The sequence below is a fragment of the Topomyia yanbarensis genome, chromosome 1 (genome assembly GCF_030247195.1).
Source record: "Topomyia yanbarensis strain Yona2022 chromosome 1, ASM3024719v1, whole genome shotgun sequence".
NCBI lineage: Eukaryota > Metazoa > Arthropoda > Insecta > Diptera > Culicidae > Topomyia > Topomyia yanbarensis.
Window position 1 is genome coordinate 175,600,664 of NC_080670.1, and position 20,448 is coordinate 175,621,111.

At 45.2% G+C, this 20,448-nt stretch overlaps 1 protein-coding gene across 1 annotated transcript; it reads left to right on the forward strand.

Moving 5' to 3' along the window:
- Nucleotides 1-1,727: 1,727 nt before the first annotated feature.
- On the forward strand, nt 1,728-20,222 carry LOC131682081 (nuclear pore complex protein Nup205). The gene is made up of 5 exons (XM_058963283.1): nt 1,728-1,919; nt 2,043-5,173; nt 17,102-19,595; nt 19,660-19,836; nt 19,897-20,222. The coding sequence occupies exons 1-5, from the start codon at nt 1,910-1,912 to the stop codon at nt 20,106-20,108; spliced, it is 6,024 nt and encodes a 2,007-aa protein (XP_058819266.1). The 5' UTR covers nt 1,728-1,909; the 3' UTR covers nt 20,109-20,222.
- The last annotated feature ends 226 nt before the right edge of the window (nt 20,223-20,448 follow it).

A 20,448-nucleotide genomic window follows, 5' to 3' on the forward strand; every position in this document is an offset into this window, starting at 1 on the left:
TGGTACATGATGCAACAAACATCGAAGAATGTTATAAAAAATCTTTAATATGATAGTTCGAATACGTTTTTCCTATCTTAGCCAACTTTTTGCTCCAGCTATTCCATAGTGTGCTGGAAAGAATGAATCAACCCCTATGTTTGAGAAAACCGGTCTGACGAGTGGATAACAAGTTTCATTCCGAGGGCTATTTGGCATACATATTCAAAGAGTTGCTCATATTTAAAAGAGGAGTTGACTCCTTATGTTCGAATAAACCGAGCATACGAGTTGATCACAGGTCATGCCCTTATTGATTCATCATGCTACATAAATCCACGGGTCAATCGGAACATTGAGCGTTGAACGAACATTCCTGCCCTTAGTACACATGCCCCTTCCAGATAAATCACAATCCAACTACAAAAAAGCTCTAGAAATAACCATAGCAACCAACAACAATATTATAATTAATCCGTCGATTGTATTGACAGATTTTGAAACCGCTTAGATAAACACTATAGCAAGGATTGTTCCCAATTCTGTGCGATATGGTTGCTTTTTCCACCAAACGAAAAATTGGAGGAAACGGATTCAAAAATTGGGATTATCTGGAATTTATTTGAAAAGCGTGCAAATGCAGATCTCTTTCAGACAAACCCAGACCTTGGACTTTTTGAAGCCTCAAGATGTGCCTGAAGGCTTGGGAATTGTCCGTGCTTCAGCTCCGGAATAAATGTCCCCGTACTTCGATTACATTAAAAAATACGTTTTGGGAAAGCGAAGGGTTGGAAAACACTGCGCACAGGCACAGGCCAGATTTTCCCCTGAATTATGGACCATGCGATACAACACCCTCAATGACATACCCAGAACCTCAAACGCAATAGAAGGGTATCACAACCAATTAAATGCACAATTAAAAGGTACCAGTGACCTTAAACTTTATGCGGTTGTGAAAGCATTCAACGAGGAAGAGCAGTCCACGTCGGCGGAATATATGCGATATCTGCAAGGAGATATGATAAACCGGCGTCGCTGTAAAAACAGGCAGAAGAGATAAAAAAAATTAAAAGAAGTTTTATTTGTCGACCAGGAAGATGCTACAACATTAAAAGATACCATTTTATCAATAGCTCTTATATTACAAAACCAAACCTGAATATTTATACTAATAAATAAGTCATCTTCAGTTAAAATACCTCAATTTCTGGGAAATGGTTTTTTCTGGGGTATGAACTTCTGGGTATTTTTTCATTCTGGGTAACGCTTTTCTGGGCAAAAATACTTTCTGGGAAAAGGTTTTCTGGTAATTGGTACTTTCGACGGAATGGTTTTCTGGAGAATGGTTCTTTCAGGGGAAAAAACTTCGGTGTTTTAGTTTCTGGGGAATGGTTTTCGGGGGAAAGTCGTACAACCTAGTTGAACAGAAGTGTGGTCCAACCAGCGAATCACGACTGTATCAGTTTTTTGCTGAACAATAAAATTGATTGTTACATGAAACTTTATTGTAAATCTACTGCGAAAGCTCTGCTACGAACAATGTTGAAACAGTAATCACTATAATATTTATTGTGTTATGATTGTTGGTAGGGTAAATGCTACTGTAAAATTCTCTTCGGGCCTTCTCAAAAAAACACGCGAATTGCTCGGCTTTTTCTTGACTAGGTTTTGAAAATTCAATCTGGTCACCCTGACTAAGATGTAAGCCACTTTATAAACCCCCACTCGCGCGCGCCTCTGTTCACTTAAAACTGCACTGTCAACGGCTAGAAAAGAAGCAAAAAGAAACAAAAAATAGCGGTGCGTTTCGGTGCGGAAAAAAAATCCTCGGTTGTGTTCCACTATTTTCCGTAAAAATCCACAACAAACCGCTACAAAAGTGTACAAAAATTACTGACAACTGAAACTGAAAATAGAACATTCAACAATGGCAGAAGGTTAGTAAAATAAGCTATTTTAACGCACCTTGTTCGGCACGAACGATTCGGCTTCTAAAATAGTAGGGTTATGTTTACACTCGTCATTCGGCTTTTTCTTTTCCCGGTACCAATCACCGTTAGCGGCTACACCGGACGATATGTGGACCCCGTTCAAACATCTGTTCAACAGCATTGAAGCTTTTCTGCTGCCTTCGACGCCGGCCGGTCAGCAGCAGGAACAGAATGTGGCCTGCTTGGATGCGTTGCTTCGGAAGCATAAACAAAATTTTACCACCCTGCTGCGGAACCCACCGAAGAATGCGAAGAGTCGGGAAGCGATCCGGCAGGGAATAACCGAGGGGATCACGCTACCAGAGTTTGGACATACGATCCTGTCCAAAGATTTGGTGGATGAGAGTGTTATTATTTCGGATATGTACGACCTGAACGAGTACATTGCGTTGGAGTTGCTTTGTACCGCACAGCAGCAAATGCCGAACCATCCGGGATTACCGCGAGGACTAGTCGCGGTGCTGTTGTATTATGATGGCCGAAAATCATTGGTGGCCAGCTTGAAGGAACTGTTTCAAGCTCGGGCCGGTGTCAGCTGGTGTACAGACGCTCCTACGGAGATTACGCAGCTTATTACGGCGTACACGGACGCGTTGGTGGCCGATGGAGTGCTGGAGAAGATTTTAGACCTACTGGAGGAATTGGATGTAACGAAGGAGCTAGATGTACTAACGACGAATAGAGCGCTCGGGCCACCGAAGCATCACCGTCAGGTGCTGGAGCTGTTCGAGGAGATCCGGCTACTGTTGGCCACTTGCCTGTTTAACTGGGCAGCTCAGTGTGGATTGCCGAGGGGAACGACGCTGAAGCTGATTCGACATTTGGCCAAGTACAAATCGACGGTTTCCAGCGGAGGGATTGATAATGTGACACTAGCACTGCAGATGGCGCTAATGTACGGGTTGGACATGAGTGTGATTCAGCGACGGGAAGACGGGGAAGATATTGTTAAGCGGCTGGCTATGGTGAAGGATACGGAATTTATCGAAACCGTAATGGAAGCTTTGTCATCGAGCTGGGAGTGCGAAGGGCTTCGATCGGTTTCGTTGTTTACATTCGGTTTGGCGATTGCTACTTTGAGATTGGCTCCGCAGAATTTGTACACCAATTCGTCCCGGATAATCGACCAGGATGAGATGCTGGTGGATGCGGCTATTCAGGGACGTGTGTTTGACTTTATTCATTACACTTTGCTGGAGAACGAGATAGTCTTTCGAACGGAATTTTACTACCGCCGGATGCATGTGCTGTTCACCGATTTTATTGAGCTGATGCACTCGAAAGTAACGGAACTGAGAGCGAGAGCGGACGAAACGGCAAGAACTGTACAGGCTTTCCAGCAGCAAGGTTTGGACCCGCCGGCTAATTTATGTCGGAATTTTGAAGCTTTACTACTTTCGGTTGGAAAGCTGTATCAGAACGATCATTTGCGTTTGAATTTGTCCCTGGAGTACTGGGGGCCAATGGAAGTGGCTGCGAACTACCAACGGGCCTCGTCTCGCTCGGTTTGTCTTTTTAAATTTATTCGTCTAGCAGGAGAATTACTTCCACCGACACTCTTCATTCCGTATCTCAAAATGCTCTCCGGACTCTCAAGCTCGCCTCAATCTGCTCGGAATGCGTTCAACTTGCTTAAACAGGGCGGTGGACCGTCTGGAGCTTCGGCCACAATTTCGTGGGATCATTTCTTCAACTCACTCTTCCGTTATTATCAGAACTTGCGTCAAGAGCAGAATCCGGGCAGTGAAACTGTTTACCGGAATCGAGCCCTCAGTCGGAACATCAATCCGCAGGAAATTGCCGGGCTTCAAGCGGTCCTTCAGGTGATCCGAGCGGTTGCCACATACGACGAGGTCGCTCGAGTGGCCCTCTGTGAACACCCGAACTGGTCCCCACTCCACGTTCTTCTTGGTTTAATCAGTTGTTCGGTGCCGATTTCATTGAAAGCCGAGCTGGTTCAGACACTAGCTGCTCTCGGAAAAAGTAAAGAAACTGCTTTGCAGCTTTGGACTAATCTGGAAGCGTCGCAGATCATTGCCACAATACCAACGACCAGTACCTTTGTGAACCGCGGAATAGAATCCGAATTGGAAGAAATTGAAAGCCGTAATGAAACCTATCCGCTAACCCTTGGTATGTTGGATCTGCTGTATAATCTGTGTGAAACTGCCATCCCTAAAGGTCTCGGAGCAGGACCACGAAAACCTGGTCTCGATCCGTACGTCACTTTTATCATCGATGCCGTCTTTCTGCGTTTCTACAACCGAAACTACAAAAATCCAGCTGAAAAGTGGCAAATCGCTGCCAAGTGCCTTCAGCTGTTGCACGCATTCGTTAAGCAGTACGTGCCCTCACCAGCGGATTTTCCCTCACCCAACCAATCGCGTGAGGAAAATTCTGCTCCCGGTTTTCACATCCTTCTGCAAATCAACACCAAGTCCGACTTTCTTCGCCTTCTGCTTCATATCCTTGACGAATCGATCACCTTATTCGATACATATGCTCCGTTCTCGGGACGTAAACAACTGGAAACTACTTCACTGTACGCACTCCAGATTATCGAACGTGCCCTGGAAACTCAGGAAGATTTTTTCAATGCCCACTTTGCTTCCAACTGCTCGATCCTGTTGGCCGGAGCCAACAAACTACTGCTTGGAATGAACCCACGCAGCGGAAAGGCAGATCACATGCTCAACGTGACCCGCTTCGTTACCTACAGTTCCTCGCTTCCGGAGAACGCACTGGTAGCTGTCCGAATTTTGACCGCGATTATGCGCCAACCGAACGTGAATCAGCAGATTGTTGGATTGTTAACGCAGACCGATCGGATCCGGAACGAAATTCGGCAAGGATTCGTTGAGTGTTTGGAGAGTGAAGGGGCCACTTATACGGCTAATTCTGGCATGGTCGGTAATGGCGGTGAGCCGGTGGATGATCTCGATCAGGAAATGGATGAGTTTTCGGCAGCAGCTACAGGTGGTGTCACCGGGTCCAGTGTGGAGCTGCAGATCAAAGAGGCGATCGTGGGACTGCTGCAGGAGTGTCTGCCCCAGCAAAGCACTCCCAATCTGGCCCACTATCTGCTTGGGTTTGAGCTGAACAAGGAACTTCGGTTGACCAATCTGCAGCAACCGGGGGTGATGAATTTTCCCAGCAACTGTGCCAAGTCGCTGATTACGCTGCTGGATAATGCGCTGGAGGTGAGTTTGGTTATTAGTGTAGTTTTAAAACGCTTATTTATAGGTACATTATAGTCGCAAAGGGGAGCGGGCAGTTTGGTATAAAGTCGTTTGGCATAATGGATGTTTAGCATAACGGACATTTGGCCTAATTTTGAGAAGTGGTCATTCTGCAGGATAATAGGCATAACAGACATTTGGCATAACCATTTTTAACGTCTGGGAAATGGACATTTTGCATAATTTTGTTAAGAGACCTCAATGAAAAGCAGTTCCTTTGAATTTCATTTTTGAAATTCTTGTGTTAATTTTTGCAATGATGGATTGTTTGTCTATGACTCAAGTTGTAGTATAGTGTTGATTTTACTGGTTTTTGTTCATGTAGTGCACCAGAACGGCGTATGTTGTGTTTTGGTTATCATTATTATGATCGCCAGTGAGTTTTAGCTTCCCACACAGCGTTTCAATCATTAAAATTATCCTGATTACCCTTCTTTGTATCATGAGCTGTTCTCTCGAATCCAGACGATAGTTAACTTTATCATTTCTGGATATCGCCAAGTTTTTCAAACGATGATGTGTTGAATGAATTTACATTGGTAGTTACACTGCTCTATCACTTGGGCGTAGCCAGTGTAATGCGGCTTCGTCGCAAGACAGAGGCCGCGGATCCTCGCAAGCAAACCTGTGATTCATTAGCTAGCGCTCAACTTCCAAGAGGAGTAGACACGTTTTTGCTTTCGCTTTGAAGTCGTGCACGGGCTATTTTCAATTCCAAGTTTTTATTCCCTCGAAGGGATTTTGGGCATCGCCGGCCCTATATTCGTTCAGCATCCGGGTCGTTTCGGTTATTATCATGATGGGACGACGCGAAAACACGTTCCGCATCGACTATACGTATCTTCCGCGGAAGCCATCTTACGAAGAGCTCCACAGCTTCGTTAATACGATTCTCGGATTGCAGAAGGAGCAAGTTGTTCGTGTTCAGCCAAGTAGAAGTCTAGGGTGTACCTTTGTTAAGGTCAGTGAACTTTCGATAGCACAGACCACGACAACAAACACGATACAGAGTTCAACGGCAAGACGTACAAGCTGAGGATCACAATGGAGGATGGAGCAGTGGAAGTGAAACTGTTTGAGCTTTCCGAGGATGTTACTGACGATAAAATTATGGAGTTTTTACAAGCTTACGGTGATATACTATCACTTCAAGAAATGATGAGGGATGAAATATACGCGTTCGGCGGTATCCCGACTGGCGTTCGGGTAGCGAAAATGTTGGTGAAAAAGAATATTCCACCGTTTATCACCATCGACGGAGAGTGTACAGCTCTGTTGTACTACGGCCAACAGCAAACATGTCGACACTGTAGCGAATTCGTACACAGTGGCATCTCATGCATCCAGAACAAAAAACTTCTGGTTCAGAAACTAGCTGCCGATCAGCAAAACGTCTCGTACGCGAAAGTCGCGAAGCAACCAGCCAGACCGAAGCCGATCCAGCCACAGCCGATGATAAAAAAGCAGTCAATCAACGCGCCGTCGGCCCCGAAGCATTTGCCGCCGCAGCCGAATACATCGACAGCACTCCCGACTGCTCCCACACACACACGAACAGACCACCACAAAAACAGTGACATTCTGATCTGAGTCTGATCAGCCTCCAAGTCGTACAACGCTAAACGACGGCGCTTTCAAGGTGCCAACCCATCAGCCTGCAGATGCACAGCGCAGCCGGTCTTCGCTTCGTCGTCCACCAGGCAAAAAACAACGACACGACGAAGGCGAATACTCGCACTATGAAGATATAATTTTGTAATGAAGTACAACAGTTACAATATAGCCACCATTAACATAAATACGATCACCAACACGACCAAGCTGAACGCGCTACGATCTTTCGTCCGATCAATGGAACTCGACATTGTTTTCCTGCAGGAGGTGGAAAATGAGCAGTTATCCCTACCAGGTTATAATATGATCTGCAACGTTAATCATGCCAGGAGAGGAATCGCCTTGCGAGAGCACATACGATTCACCCACGTTGAAAGAAGTCTGAATGGTCGCCTCACTTCGGTACGAGTACATAACACGACACTCTGCAACGTGTATGCACAGCAATCAGAGCAGAACGGGAGAGATTTTTTAACAACACGATTGCCTACTATCTTAGACTGCCGACCGAGCACGTGATTCTAGCAGGAGATTTCAAATGCGTACATAGGCAGTGTGATGCGACGGGAAATAACACGAGTCCCGCACTCCAGACGACCATCCAGCAGATGAATCTGCACGACGTGTGGGTAAAACTGAGTCCGCAAACAATCAGCCACACATATATTACTCACAGCTCCATGTCGAGACTAGATCGCATCTACGTCAGCTCAGGCCTCTGCGATCAGCTGAGAACTATTCACACTTATGTCTGTTCTTTTACGAACCATAAGGCCGTTACTGCGCGAATCTGCCTTCCCCACCTCGGCAGAGAATCGGGTCGAGGTTTCTGGTCGCTTCGTCCACATCTTTTGACTGCTGAAAATATTGACGAGTTTCGGACTCGATGGCAGTATTGGACTCGACAACGTAGGAATTACAATACGTGGATGGATTGGTGGTTGACATACGCCAAACCTAAAACAAAATTATTTTTTCGATGGATGTCAAGATTAGCATACGACGAGTTTCATCGTAAACAGCAGCAGTTGTATGCTCTGCTGCGTACCGCGTACGATGGTTACTATCAAGATTCCACCATGTTAACAACCATCAACCGTCTAAAGGCTGAAATGCTATCACATCAGCGAGAATTCACGCACATGTTTGTACGCATCAATGAAACGTATATCGCCGGAGAACCGTTGTCCACGTTCCAGCTAGGGAAGAGAAGAAGGAAGCGAACTACAATCACCCAAATTCGAAACGAGAGAGATGAAATTCTCGATTGCTCCGAAGACATCGAACAACACATGCTAGATTACTACAAGGAGTTGTACGCAAGGGAGGGATCGAACGACGCGAGGGACGACGAGTTTATATGCAGCAGAATAGTAGCTGATAATGATATAATGAACGAGAACTGTATGAGGTTCGGACGGCCTCCCAAGAGAGTTTTATTTGCGAACCTTTGACGTCATCCATCGAGAACTCAATCTCATTTTAAATGAAGATCTGTCGTCCAACCTCCCCGCCGCCTTCGTTGAGAGCATTATTGTATTGGTAAAAAAGAAAAACACTGGTAACACCGCTCGCTCATACAGGCCGATTTCACTTATTAACTACGACTATGAACTTCTATCTCGCATCCTCAAAGCAAGACTGGAGAAGATCGTAAGTGCCCATCGAATTTTGGGTGATACACAGAAATGCTCAAATTCCGATAACAACATCTTCCAAGCCACGCTCTCCCTCAAGGACAGGATTGTCCAGCTGATCGCGCGTAAGCAGAGAGGAAAACTCATATCGTTCGACCTGGACCACGCGTTCGATTGTGTGAACCGAAGTTTTCTATTCGATAACATGTGCTCGCTCGGCATCAATCGAAGGTTAGTAACGCTACTCTCTCGTTTTGCCGAAATGACGTCGTGCCGTCTACTCGTCAACGGCCATCTGTCGACTCCTTTCCCCATCCAACGATCGGTCCCGCAAGGGAATCCGTCATCATCCATCTGCTTCTCGCTATATTTAGTCCCGCTTCTGAGACAACTCAGCAATGCGTGCGGAAACGATCTGATTGTTGCTTACGCCGATGATATCTACGTTATCGCTTCGACTGTCGAAAAAATAAACAGGATGCACGATCTTTTCTCTCGGGTCTCGGGACCCAAACTGAATCTGGCAAAAACAACGTCTATCGATGTAGGGTTCATTGATGGAAGCCGTATGGATGTGCCTTGGTTACAGACGGCAAACACAGTGAAAATCCTTGGGGTGGTATTCACCAACTCAATTCGCCTCATGGTCAAGCTGAATTGGGATGCTCTGGTGGTGAAATTTGGTCAACTGCTATGGCTACATTCAACGCGCTCGCTGACTCTATTACAGAAGGTGACACTACTAAATACATTGGCAAAGTCCAGAATGTGGTACCTCGCTTCAATTCTTCCGCCATCAAGCAGACATATAGCAAAGCTGACTTCATCTATGGGAACTTTCCTATGGCGCGGACTACCAGCTCGCCTTCCAATACATCAACTGGCACGCGATCGTGAACAGGGTGGACTAAAGCTTCACCTACCAGCGTTCAAATGCAAAGCATTGCTAATAATTCGCCATCTCCGAGAAATCAACTCTACTCCCTTCTACAAATCCTATATCCTACAAGATAATCCCAACCCAATAATTCCGGCTGATTGCCCCTGTCTGAAACTGATCCGCCAGCAACTTCAACAAATACCTCCCCAACTCCAGCAACACCCATCCGCTGATCTCATGCACCGTTTCTATGTGGATAGCACCGAAGAGCCCAAAGTAGAACTTGAAAACCCAAACATAGACTGGCGACGAGTGTGGTCCAACATACATCGTACGCAAGGATTATCATCCAGCCAGAGAAGCGAGCTGTTCCTTCTAGCTAATGGCAAAATCGAACACAGGCGATTGATGCACGTCATCCGACGCTCGGATTGGGAGCAATGTTTGTATTGCAATATTGTGGTTGAATCGCTCCAACACATATTGAGCGAGTGTTCCCGTGTAATAAACGCGTGGGCATGGCTGCAGCGAAAGGCTACGACTTTACTGCGCGGTTGGAGAATACTGGAATTCTCCGACTTGACAAGACCCACTCTCAATGGAATGTCAAGAGCAACGAAAACACACATACTAAAACTTTTTGCAAATTATATACAATTTATAAATAGATGTAGTGTAATATATGCTAATGAATTGGAATTTTATTTGACAAATGATTTGTAAATAACGGATGTAGATATTACAATAAACAATGACAAAATTAAAAAAAAAAAGATGGGTGGGTAATGTCTGCGACATAACCGGAGAGATGTAGAATACATAAGGAACACGTTCTTCAAATATGTTGATACTCATTGGAATTTTCGGACAAAAGGTGATTTGGGCGAGGAATATTTCAAATTATTCTTTACAAAAATTATGGTGGTCCTGAAAAGGACCAGTTTTGTTGGCGTTGTTGGCCTTGGTGAGGGAGATGGCTAACGATGAAATTAATTGTTAGCATGAGGAAGTCGCGTAGTACTGGCCAATGGAAGAACAGATAATAATTGATTCCTGAAAATCAATTTTTCTTTATTCATGTAAATTATACATACTTACAAATCTAACAGAAGATTCCTGATCATATTTCTGAATCATTAGTGCGAACATTGTGTAATTTGGTTAAGTACAATGAAAGTTACAAACTTTCCAAACTCGACCTTCTGTTCCTTCAGAAATATTGAAATGGGGTGTCTATATTAAACCGTTAGTCGTGGTCACAATAAAAAAAGATGGGTGGGTAATGTCTGTCACATAACCGGAGCGTCGTGATTTCAATTCGAGACGTTAATTTAAATCTAATAATATTCAACAGAATCACGTTTGAATGGGAAATTTTCAAATAATTCTCTATGGTAATAATGGTGGTTCTGAAAAGAACCTTTGGTATCGGCGTTGGTGTTGATGGTGATGCGCTGGATCGTTGGATATTTTTGGCATGATAGTTACGTGCCTGGCGAACTGTTTTGTAGCCTCGAACAAAACGACAAGACTGGCTTCTTCGGGTACCATTACGGCTGAACTTTATAAGCTTAGCTCGACTTTGAAATCTTGCACAATCTCACGAATCAGACACTAGTAGGGCCATTTTGTTTGCTACTAGCACGGAGCTGCACAAAAAAACCATTTAATGCAGTTAGTTCACGGGGGCTGCCAAAAAGCTTGAATATAAGCATGCGACTTCAACGTTTCTCTTAAACACATGCAACAACACATTCGTTTTGGTAATACTGATAATAACAGTAGAAAGGAATGGAAAAGCAGTGCACGAAACGAGCGAGAGGATAATTTAAATTTTTGTTCCGTGTGCAAGCTACTTCTTTCCACACAACGTATTATGTTGCTTGTTGAAAATTTGCTACACACCTTAAAATGAAAGTTTCAGTTTGACTCTCACTAGAACACAATTGATTGGTCCTGAAAAGAACCGTTGCTTTTATTGTAATTTACGCCCACTCCCATAAACCGACCAAGTAGGCATCACTGGCTTCATTACGGCTGAGTTTTGTAAGCGTAGCTCGACTTTGAAGTAATACACAACCTTACGAACCAGACGCTGGAATGTTAGCCAGCGGAATAGTTGCTCCGTTGCCCTTTAGTTGGGGCGAAATACTAGCATGGCGATAGTTCCTGATCGGTAGTTGGTTGCGATGGGCCACCAGTAGCTGGGGCACTTTTGCGGACCGTAATCATCGTCAACTGCTTTCCTCCGGTGGACTGGCTGCTTGCTAGTGCTTGAACGAATACGAATGATGAGAAAAACCAACCGACCAATATTCATATATGAAAACACGAGAAAGCACTACTATCGCTCTCCCGCTCGTTTTCGTGCCATTCCTGTGCCTTTCCTTTCCGTTCGGCTATCAATACTAGCATAACCAAAACGAATATTCTGTCTTTCCATCGCCTTCAATCTAGTGGCCAGTGCTAGCAAACTTGCATGTTCAGTTTTTCAATAACAACATTCCAACAATATTTTCAAAGAATGTTGCAGATTTGAAAAGAAGGAAGGAGAAGATTTTCACAAATTTAAATTCTTTTGTCTTATTTGTTAGCGCTGATAAAGGCTATTTAGTTTTCTACTAGCAAGGAGCTGCACAAACAAATCGATTTATGCAGTTAATCAACGGAGGCTGCCAAAAAGTTCGAATAAAAGCATGCGACTAGTGTACTTTGCATATTCTATATTTTATCAATACTAGAGAGGATCAATAAAATAATTCAAATTGTTATAGCGACATGCAATTGTGGCAACACTGGCCATGAGATGGTGGGAGAACACGCACATTCGTTTTAGTTATGATTGTAGTAGCAGCAGAAAGGAATGGAAAAGCAGTGCACGAAAACGAGCGAGAGGATAATTTAAATTCTCTTTCTTTCTTTCCACACATCGTATTTCTTATATAGCTTTCTGAAAATTATTTGTTATACACCATAAAATGTAAATTTCAGTTTAACTCTTATTAGAACACAATTAATTGGTCCTGTAAAGAACCGTTTATTGTTTTATTGCGGGAGCATAATTCAGACGCACTCCCCGCGGACACGGTGAGCCCGTTTAACTCTTATTAGAACACAGATTAGTTTCTCTGTTGCCCTTTAGTTGGGGCGAAATTCTTGCAGGGCGACAGTTCCTGATCGGGTTGCGATGAGTCACCAGTAGCTGGGGCACTTTTTCCGACCGCCGTCATCGCCAACTTCTTTCCTTCGGTGGACTGGCTGCTTGCTAGTGCTTGAACGAATACGAATGATGAGAAAAACCGACCGACCAATATTCATATATGAACACACGAGAAAGCGCTACTATCGCTCTCGCTCGTTTTCGTGCCATTCCTGTGCCTTTCCTTTCCGTTCGGCTACCAATACTAGCATAACCAAAACGAATATTCTGTCTTTCCATCGCCTTCAATCTAGTGGCCAGTGCTAGCAAACTTGCATGTTCAGTTTTTCAATAACAACATTCAAACAATATTTTCAAAGAATGCTGCAGATTTGAAAAGAAGGAAAAGATTTTCACAAATTTAAATTCTTTCGTGTTATTTGTTAGCGCTGATAAAGGCTATTTAGTTTGCTACTAGCAAGGAGCTGCACAAACAAATCGATTTATGCAGTTAATCAACGGAGGCTGCCAAAAAGTTCGAATAAAAGCATGCGACTAGTGTACTTTGCACGTTCTATATTTTATCAATACTAGAGGATCAATAAAATAATTCAAATTGTAATAGCGACATGCAATTGTGGCAACACTGGCCAAGAGATGGTGGGGGAACACGCACATTCGTTTTAGTTATGATGGTAGTAGCAGCAGAAAGGAAAAGCAGTGCACGAAAACGAGCAAGAGAGGATAATTTAAATTCTCTTTCTTTCTTTCCACACATCGTATTTTTTATATAGCTTTCTGAAAATTATTTGTTATACACCATAAAATGTAAATTTCAGTTTAACTCTTATTACAACACAATTAATTGGTCCTGTAAAGAACCGTTTATTGTTTTATTGCGGGAGCATAATTCAGACGCACTCCCCGCGGACACGGTGAGCCACAAAGCACTATTTTGCATCCTCGAACAAACCGACCAAGTAGGCATCGTTGGCTTCTCGGGGCATCATTACGACTGAGCTTTGTAAGCGTGGCTCGATTTTGCAGTCCTGCACAATCTCACGACCCAGACGCTGGAACGATAGCCTACTCTGTTGCCCTTTAGTTGGGGCGAATTTCTTGCAGGGCGACAGTTCCTGGTCGGGTTGCGATGAGTCACCAGTAGCTGGGGCACTTTTTCCGCCGTCGTCATCGCCAACTGCTTTCCTTCGGTGGACTGGCTGCTTGCTAGTGCTTAAACGAATAAAAAATGATGAGAAAAACCGACCGACAGATATTTATATAATCGCGCTAATATGCACTACTATCGCTTTCTCGCTCGTTCTCGTGCCGTGCATGAGCCTTTCCTTTCCGCCCGGCTTCTAATGGCCTAACCAAAGGAATATGCCGTCGTTTCCCCACCAACTGCTCTCGTCAAGCAACCCAATGCGAATAATCATAGGAACAAACATGTAGTTGACCTATATATAAACTTTTCATTATTTTATTGTTCGGTTGGTCCACCATAGTGACGGCTGTGTGCGGGATGGGCTGAAAATTTTCACTTTTCCGAGTCGTTTTCGAAAGATTTTTCAAAACACATTTTTTTGTTATTAGTGCATGTTATACATACTTCAAATTTTAATACAGCATAGAGGAACATATTTGCAACAAATTGGCCTAAAAATCAAATCATTCTGTTAAGTATGATAAAAGTTATTAACGTTCAAAATCTGACGCGGCGCCGCAGCCGATATTTTGAAACGGGACCCCTATATTGAAACCTTAAATGTATTCTACATTAAAAAATTCGCTCAGTGTAGACGGGCGATTGATGGCAGGTCCAGTTCTGTATATTCGCGATGGATCTCGCTGACCGTCCGTACCAGGAAACATTCCTCTCCGGCTGTCCACTCCAAAAATCCCAGTGCTCTTCTGGCGACGGTGAGTGTAGCCGACTAACGAAGGGGTAGGATTCCGACCTTCACGCAGGTCGCTTGAGCAGGCGTACTGGGAAACAGGCCAGAAGTAGCGCGGATTGACCCGTGATAGAGGAGACTTAAAATGTTGATAAAGTTATTGCAGGACGCCAGCTCCACCCCGTAAAATACCTTGTTGTGGATAAACGCCTGGCTAATATTCAATGCGGTGCAACGATTGCAACGCTTGTGTCGGGAACCGCAACCGGCTCTGGCACTCGGCTTTGATCCGTCCAAAGTGTGGCAGACAGGTAAGACGACAGTCTATGGTTATCCTCAGAATCTTCGGTTCTTTACGGTATGGAACAATCTCTCCGTCCAGCAGGATCGGCCTCCCTGTTCCGATATGGTTTGTGTTTCCGCAGTGCCTAATCATACTTTTAGTGGGTGCCATGTTAAAGCCAACCATCGGCTGACCGTTTTTACGGCGGCTTGAAGTTTATAACGGGTTCGTCCGGGGATCCTTTCCATCGCGACCAGCACGATGTCATCGGCGTACACAAACTCGTCGGCAGGCTGGTAAATAAAGAGTTCATGGATACCAGGAACAGTGTGACGACGAGGACCCCGTTGTCCTCCGAAAAAGCCGCGATGGATTGGGCACCTTAGATTCCCACCCGAAAGGTGCGGTTAGATAGGTAGTCGCTCAAGAAACGGCCCATATTTCCGAAGATACTCCAGTTGGTCAGTTCTTGCAGTACTCCGTGACGCCTACGCCACGTCGAGTATAGCGAATCCCGAATCGTCAGTTACGAATTGACGTACCACCTCACCAGAGCTGGCGAGATAGGCACCCGTTCCTGTTCCACATTGGAACGCAAACTATCGTTGATCCAAGTGCTTACCAACCTGGATTGGGAAGTGGTCGCCGTTGTATGGTTCGGTACGGACAGTTCACCCACAAGATCCTGCTAGTGCCCCCGAGCAGATAGATACATCGATGGTGGATTCCGTCCGTCCGCGGAGAAAAATCGAACTGCCATCGTTGAGAACCACGGCGTCGTTGTTTTCGACTACTTCGGCGATGTCGTTTCCTCTTTTGTTGCATGTACGCGAGCCTCACATGGTGTGGTGCCCCTTTAACATCTTCCATTATGATGAATGGGGCCTCAATTTGCTCAATGAGCCGCTGAATTTTGTTGTCCACATTCCAAGTACTGCCGGGAACATAAAGGGATGTGCACTGAATTGTATATTCGATCCTCCTGGATACGGCTTACCGTCTGGTAGATGTGATCCACACCGGCGGCGTCCCACGAAAATCGGTGTCCAAACTATGATGCTGGGTTCACCTGATCCCAGATGTGCGTCTCCTGCAGTGCCAAGCAGATGGGCTGCCTCTGGATAATAATCCCTTGCAGTTCACCCAGGCATCCACGTAGGTCATTTGTTTTCCACTGGATTCGCTTTTATCGTTGGAGCACTGGAGTTGAGGTACCCAATATCTCCGACGGCGTTGTTGTGAATGTCTGTGTAAGATATACGAGCAGCATATGGTTCCGGACTTACTGTAACATACGACGAGCTTAGCCTCCGCACTAGCAGCCACCGGGGGTGCAACTGCTTAAAACCCCGTTGTATTACTTGGTGATCCTACGGACCGATAGAACTCCTTGACCTCTTAGTTCCTTTAAAAGTTAGTCTTAGGTTTCGATGCCGTAGATCACACCGTGGGTAATGTTGAGCGTGGGGCGAGAGACCACCTCAACCTTTTGACCGCCGACCGTAACTCGCTCATGCGCAGCAGAGCGTAATACGCTTTTTTTCGAGGTCGTTCTTGAAACATATCGGGCTCCTCTGCCTTCCTTCGTGCCCGAAACCGCCCTGTACCGACTTCAAAATCGTGAACGGGTCTGTATTCAGTCGGGCATCGGACTCACCGTTCGGTGCTATAGCTCTCAATTGCAGGGTCTGTTTATCGATTATGTCACCTGAGTTGAGGTACTCAGGTAACGTGTGTCTTAAAGGGGCGGAGCTTTGTTCTTCTGAACTGGGGGCTTTGTTCTTCTGGTTGTGGCTTGTCGGGTGGGTACTTTGGAAAGATAACTCTAAACATAGCGCTAACCTGTCGCCAATTTGGAGTCTGAGCTCTTGGTATCGGTAGGGAACAAAAAACGATATTGATTTTTTTTTTATTAAAAAGTAGCCTTTGCACTTACGACGACACACTGGACCTAACACTCGCGGAAACAGGCCAGGCGAAAACCGGGTACATCAGGAGATATACCGGTGGTGTGGACCGAGCGGAAGTTTTGGTTTCTAAACGCGGAGCTTATGTTGAAAACAAGCAACGTCTCCGAGTGATTGAACCTAACTGCATTTATTAATTTGAAAAGAAGAATAGACTAATTAATTTTGGACCTTCAGCAGTAGCACCGGCCAACATAATGCCGAATGACCTTACTTGTCGCACAGTCGATAATGTCTGTTTCCCTGTAGATAAAAAATGGCTTCTCAAAATTATACCAAATGTCCGTTATGCCAAATGACCCCCATTTTATGCATTATTATAAATTAGGCTAAATGACCGTTATGCCAAATGGCCGTTATGCTAATGACCGTTATGATAAATAACCTTATGTCAAATGGCCCAGACCGCCACACAATATAATTCGTTGGATCGGAGTGAACTTAACGTATTCCAATTTCCCGTTTTTCCAGGCATCCAAAGCCGGCAAACAGGCCAGCTCCGCCCAGGAACGCTTGATCGAAAACGCCTACATGCTGCTGTACTCACTATGCTACAACAGTCGCACCTCGGAGGTGATTCTACGCTTTCTACGCTCCTGTAACGATTTTCTGTGCCGACACGTTTCAGGTCTCCCCTTTGGCAACGTCAAAAGTCCGCACGTGTTGAACCAGATGACGGGACTACTGAAATGTGTTGCCATCGAACTGAAGCTAACCTCCGACAAGAGTCAGGTCTCACAGTTCGGTAACATCTGCAAGATTCTGCTCGGTGTGGTTCAGCAGCAGGGAACGGAGCTAGTTCCGCTGGAAATGACCCATCACTACAGCACCGTGAATGCCAGTATGATGTCTACCGCGATGGAAGCGTCGACAGTTGTTCGGAAAGGCGCAGAATCGGCGAAGTTGCTCCTCTGTCAGTTGCTGGATTGTTTGAATTTCGAGATTAAATCACTGGAGAAACCCAAGTGGGACTATTTCGACAACACGCTGCTTCAGAGTCTGCTGCAGAACTGTGAGATTTCTGTGGTTGGCAGCGGTGGAGGAGGAAGTACTTTGAAGCTAATCGATATCAAGAAGCTACACGACGTTCTGAAAGATGAACTGAACTCGGTGCAAACGACGATTGCTGCGGGACAGAGAGCTCACATCATGGCGGAGATTGAAACGATTCTGTTGTATGCTCTGCAGGTCAATAGCCAGCGCAATCTGTGTGCTTCGACGGTAAGGTTTCTGGAAGCGTGGGGACAAACTACAGAGGTCCTGTTCAGCGTGACCCCTGCCATGTTTGTGTCGTTGGATGTCAAGCAGGGTCTATTAGTGGAGATTGTGCAGGCCATTCTGGGGAAGGTAGTTCCCAATCAAATTATGCCGGAACTAGCTAACTTAGCCTCATCGACGGTGCTGCTGTTAATGGTTAATTTGAGACATTGTTACACGTTGAAGAACAGTCGAGAAACGGAAGGTCAGCAGGACCAGAACTCACTGATGAGTTCTTTGGGAGGTAGTGTTGGACCCCGCGCAATTGGATCCGGCGGGAGAATGTTCTCACCGAAAACTAATACGCTGAGTTTGAGATACATTTTGCAGAACATCCTCGACTGGATTTTGATCAGCGGCGTTGGATCGCAGAAGCTGAGGATTAATTTGTACGCTGCTCTGTTAAACTACATGCACATTGTCAAGGGGAATCGAGACAAAAGTGAACAGGAGCAGCAGAATGTCCGAGATGAGTTTTATGTATCCCGGTTGGACAAAAGTTTGAGTTCGAGCAAGACTCACGACGTTACGACGGATGAGTCAAATGCTCAGATCGAGATGGTCGTAGAAATTTTCCAGCAATTCGGGGACAAGCTGATCGATATTCTGTGCCATGATTGTACCGGAGGTCACGATATCTGTAAAATGCTTGCCCTGTCCTGCGTCGATATGCTGCTGGACATGGATTCGATGACTAACGTGATTCAATTCATCTCGAAACGAGGCTACTTGTCTCATCTGATCGACAGTTTGCTGAAAAACGATGGCAAACTCTGTCGAATCCTGGATAATCAGCCGGAAAATATGAAGGCCCTGTATGTGTACGAGTCGAAAATGGCCATGCTCAGTCGAATTGGAGGATCACACATAGGAGCTGAGTTGTTGCTGGAGGAAAAAGCTCTGAGTGTTCTAGCTGGAATGAAAGTCTTTGATCTACACCCAGACTTTCAAGTTCTAAACTACTCGTCCCACTATCCCCTATCGTCCAGTTTTATTCCTCCAATAGAAGCCCGCTATCAGCAAATTCTCTTCCCGGCACTCAGCTTGTGCGACTCAATCCTATCAACTTTAGGCCAAGAAAATCACTCAGCCGTAACACAAATCATTCACTTTCTCCTGTCCCACGGAGATACTATTGAGATCGTACTCCGAGCCGGAACGCCTTTCCTTAACATTGGACTCCTGCAGGAACTGGCTGGCATCACTAGCCTCATTGCTCGGGCAGCCAATCAGGAAATATCTAACCTCATCACTCCGAATGCCAACCAAGACCTCGGAGCTCATCTGTACCGTCTACAGAAGCTTATGTTGACCCTCTTTCCCCGGTTTACCCTCACCGAGCAGACGCTCAAGGAGCTCCATCAAAACATTCTGACCAATTGTAGCGAACGGGAACGGTCAGCTCACCTGAAGTACTTCCTACAGATCGGCGCAAATCTGGCTCTGTATGCCCGAAACAGCATCTCCAACCATTCCGTAGATCATCGCACTATCAATGTACTGTTTTCACCGCAAATTAGTGAAACGAGTGTCCATCAGCAGGGAAGAGCGGAGAACAGACTCGCGCTGGACAGTACGCACAGCAGTTTGAACGTTGTCGTTATGCAGCTGCGCTGCTCGGTTGAGTACTACAATAAGGGCAAACTGGGTTACGAGAGTTTGCTGAATCAGCGAAATTCGCTGCCCGGGTTGAGTTTGGACGCAAATGGTAAGTGCTTGCCGATTTAGATACTGATTTTAATTTTGAAGACACTTTTTCCGTCCACTTACAGTTCAAATCCAACATGACAACCTAACAGATCGCATCGCCAGCAAGCAGGAGGAACTCAAGCGATGCGTCTTCATTACCGAACACTGCCTATATCTGTTATGGGCCCATCTGGACTTCTTTATGCTGAGAGCGATCCCGGTTAATACACTGCACTTTAACGCGCCATACGGATCGGAAAGTAGGATTCGCATTATTAGTTTCACATCGAAATTTACTAAGATGTTCCGTGTACTTCTAGATTACCTTTCGTCCCAAACTGAAGTCGGCTGGAAGATCACAGCCGAGGATGTCGCAGTGCTGAAGAAAACCCTGATCGGGGTGTTCAATGAAACGTTTTGCAAGCAGCTACTCGACACTGCCCAGGATCATGCACGTGCTTCGGACAAGGGATTCATTGAGGCGTTACTACGGCGAATCAAGCGTCTCATACAGTTCGTTCCTGTCAAGTAGATAATTTTGTGTCGTCGACAATTGTAATAGTTTCTGTTCTATTGCCTTTCATTGTTTGATTACTAATTTTGATTGTCATTCTTGAATGATTACACTGTTTCCGACATGATGGAAGGAACTTGTTTCGTGTAGCAGCACCGTAGTTTAATATCATGACCTTCGTGTAATGTTTTGATTTGTGGTGTCTAATTTAATAGTGAAATAGGGCACCGCTGTTCTTGCAGTGGGGGTTCAGTCTAAATTACGTATTCAACAACCGAATGGAGCGAAACATGTTTTACAACACATAAATGCGGCGTTCATATATACTACGGAGACTGTTCAAAGTCAAGAGATGTCA

Excerpts from the sequence above, each read along its gene's own strand:
- LOC131682081 (XM_058963283.1), top strand. Across the intron at positions 5,174-17,101 it reads TGCTGGATAATGCGCTGGAG|GCATCCAAAGCCGGCAAACA; the intron begins GTGAGTTTGGTT and ends CCGTTTTTCCAG. Across the intron at positions 19,596-19,659 it reads GTTGAGTTTGGACGCAAATG|TTCAAATCCAACATGACAAC; the intron begins GTAAGTGCTTGC and ends GTCCACTTACAG.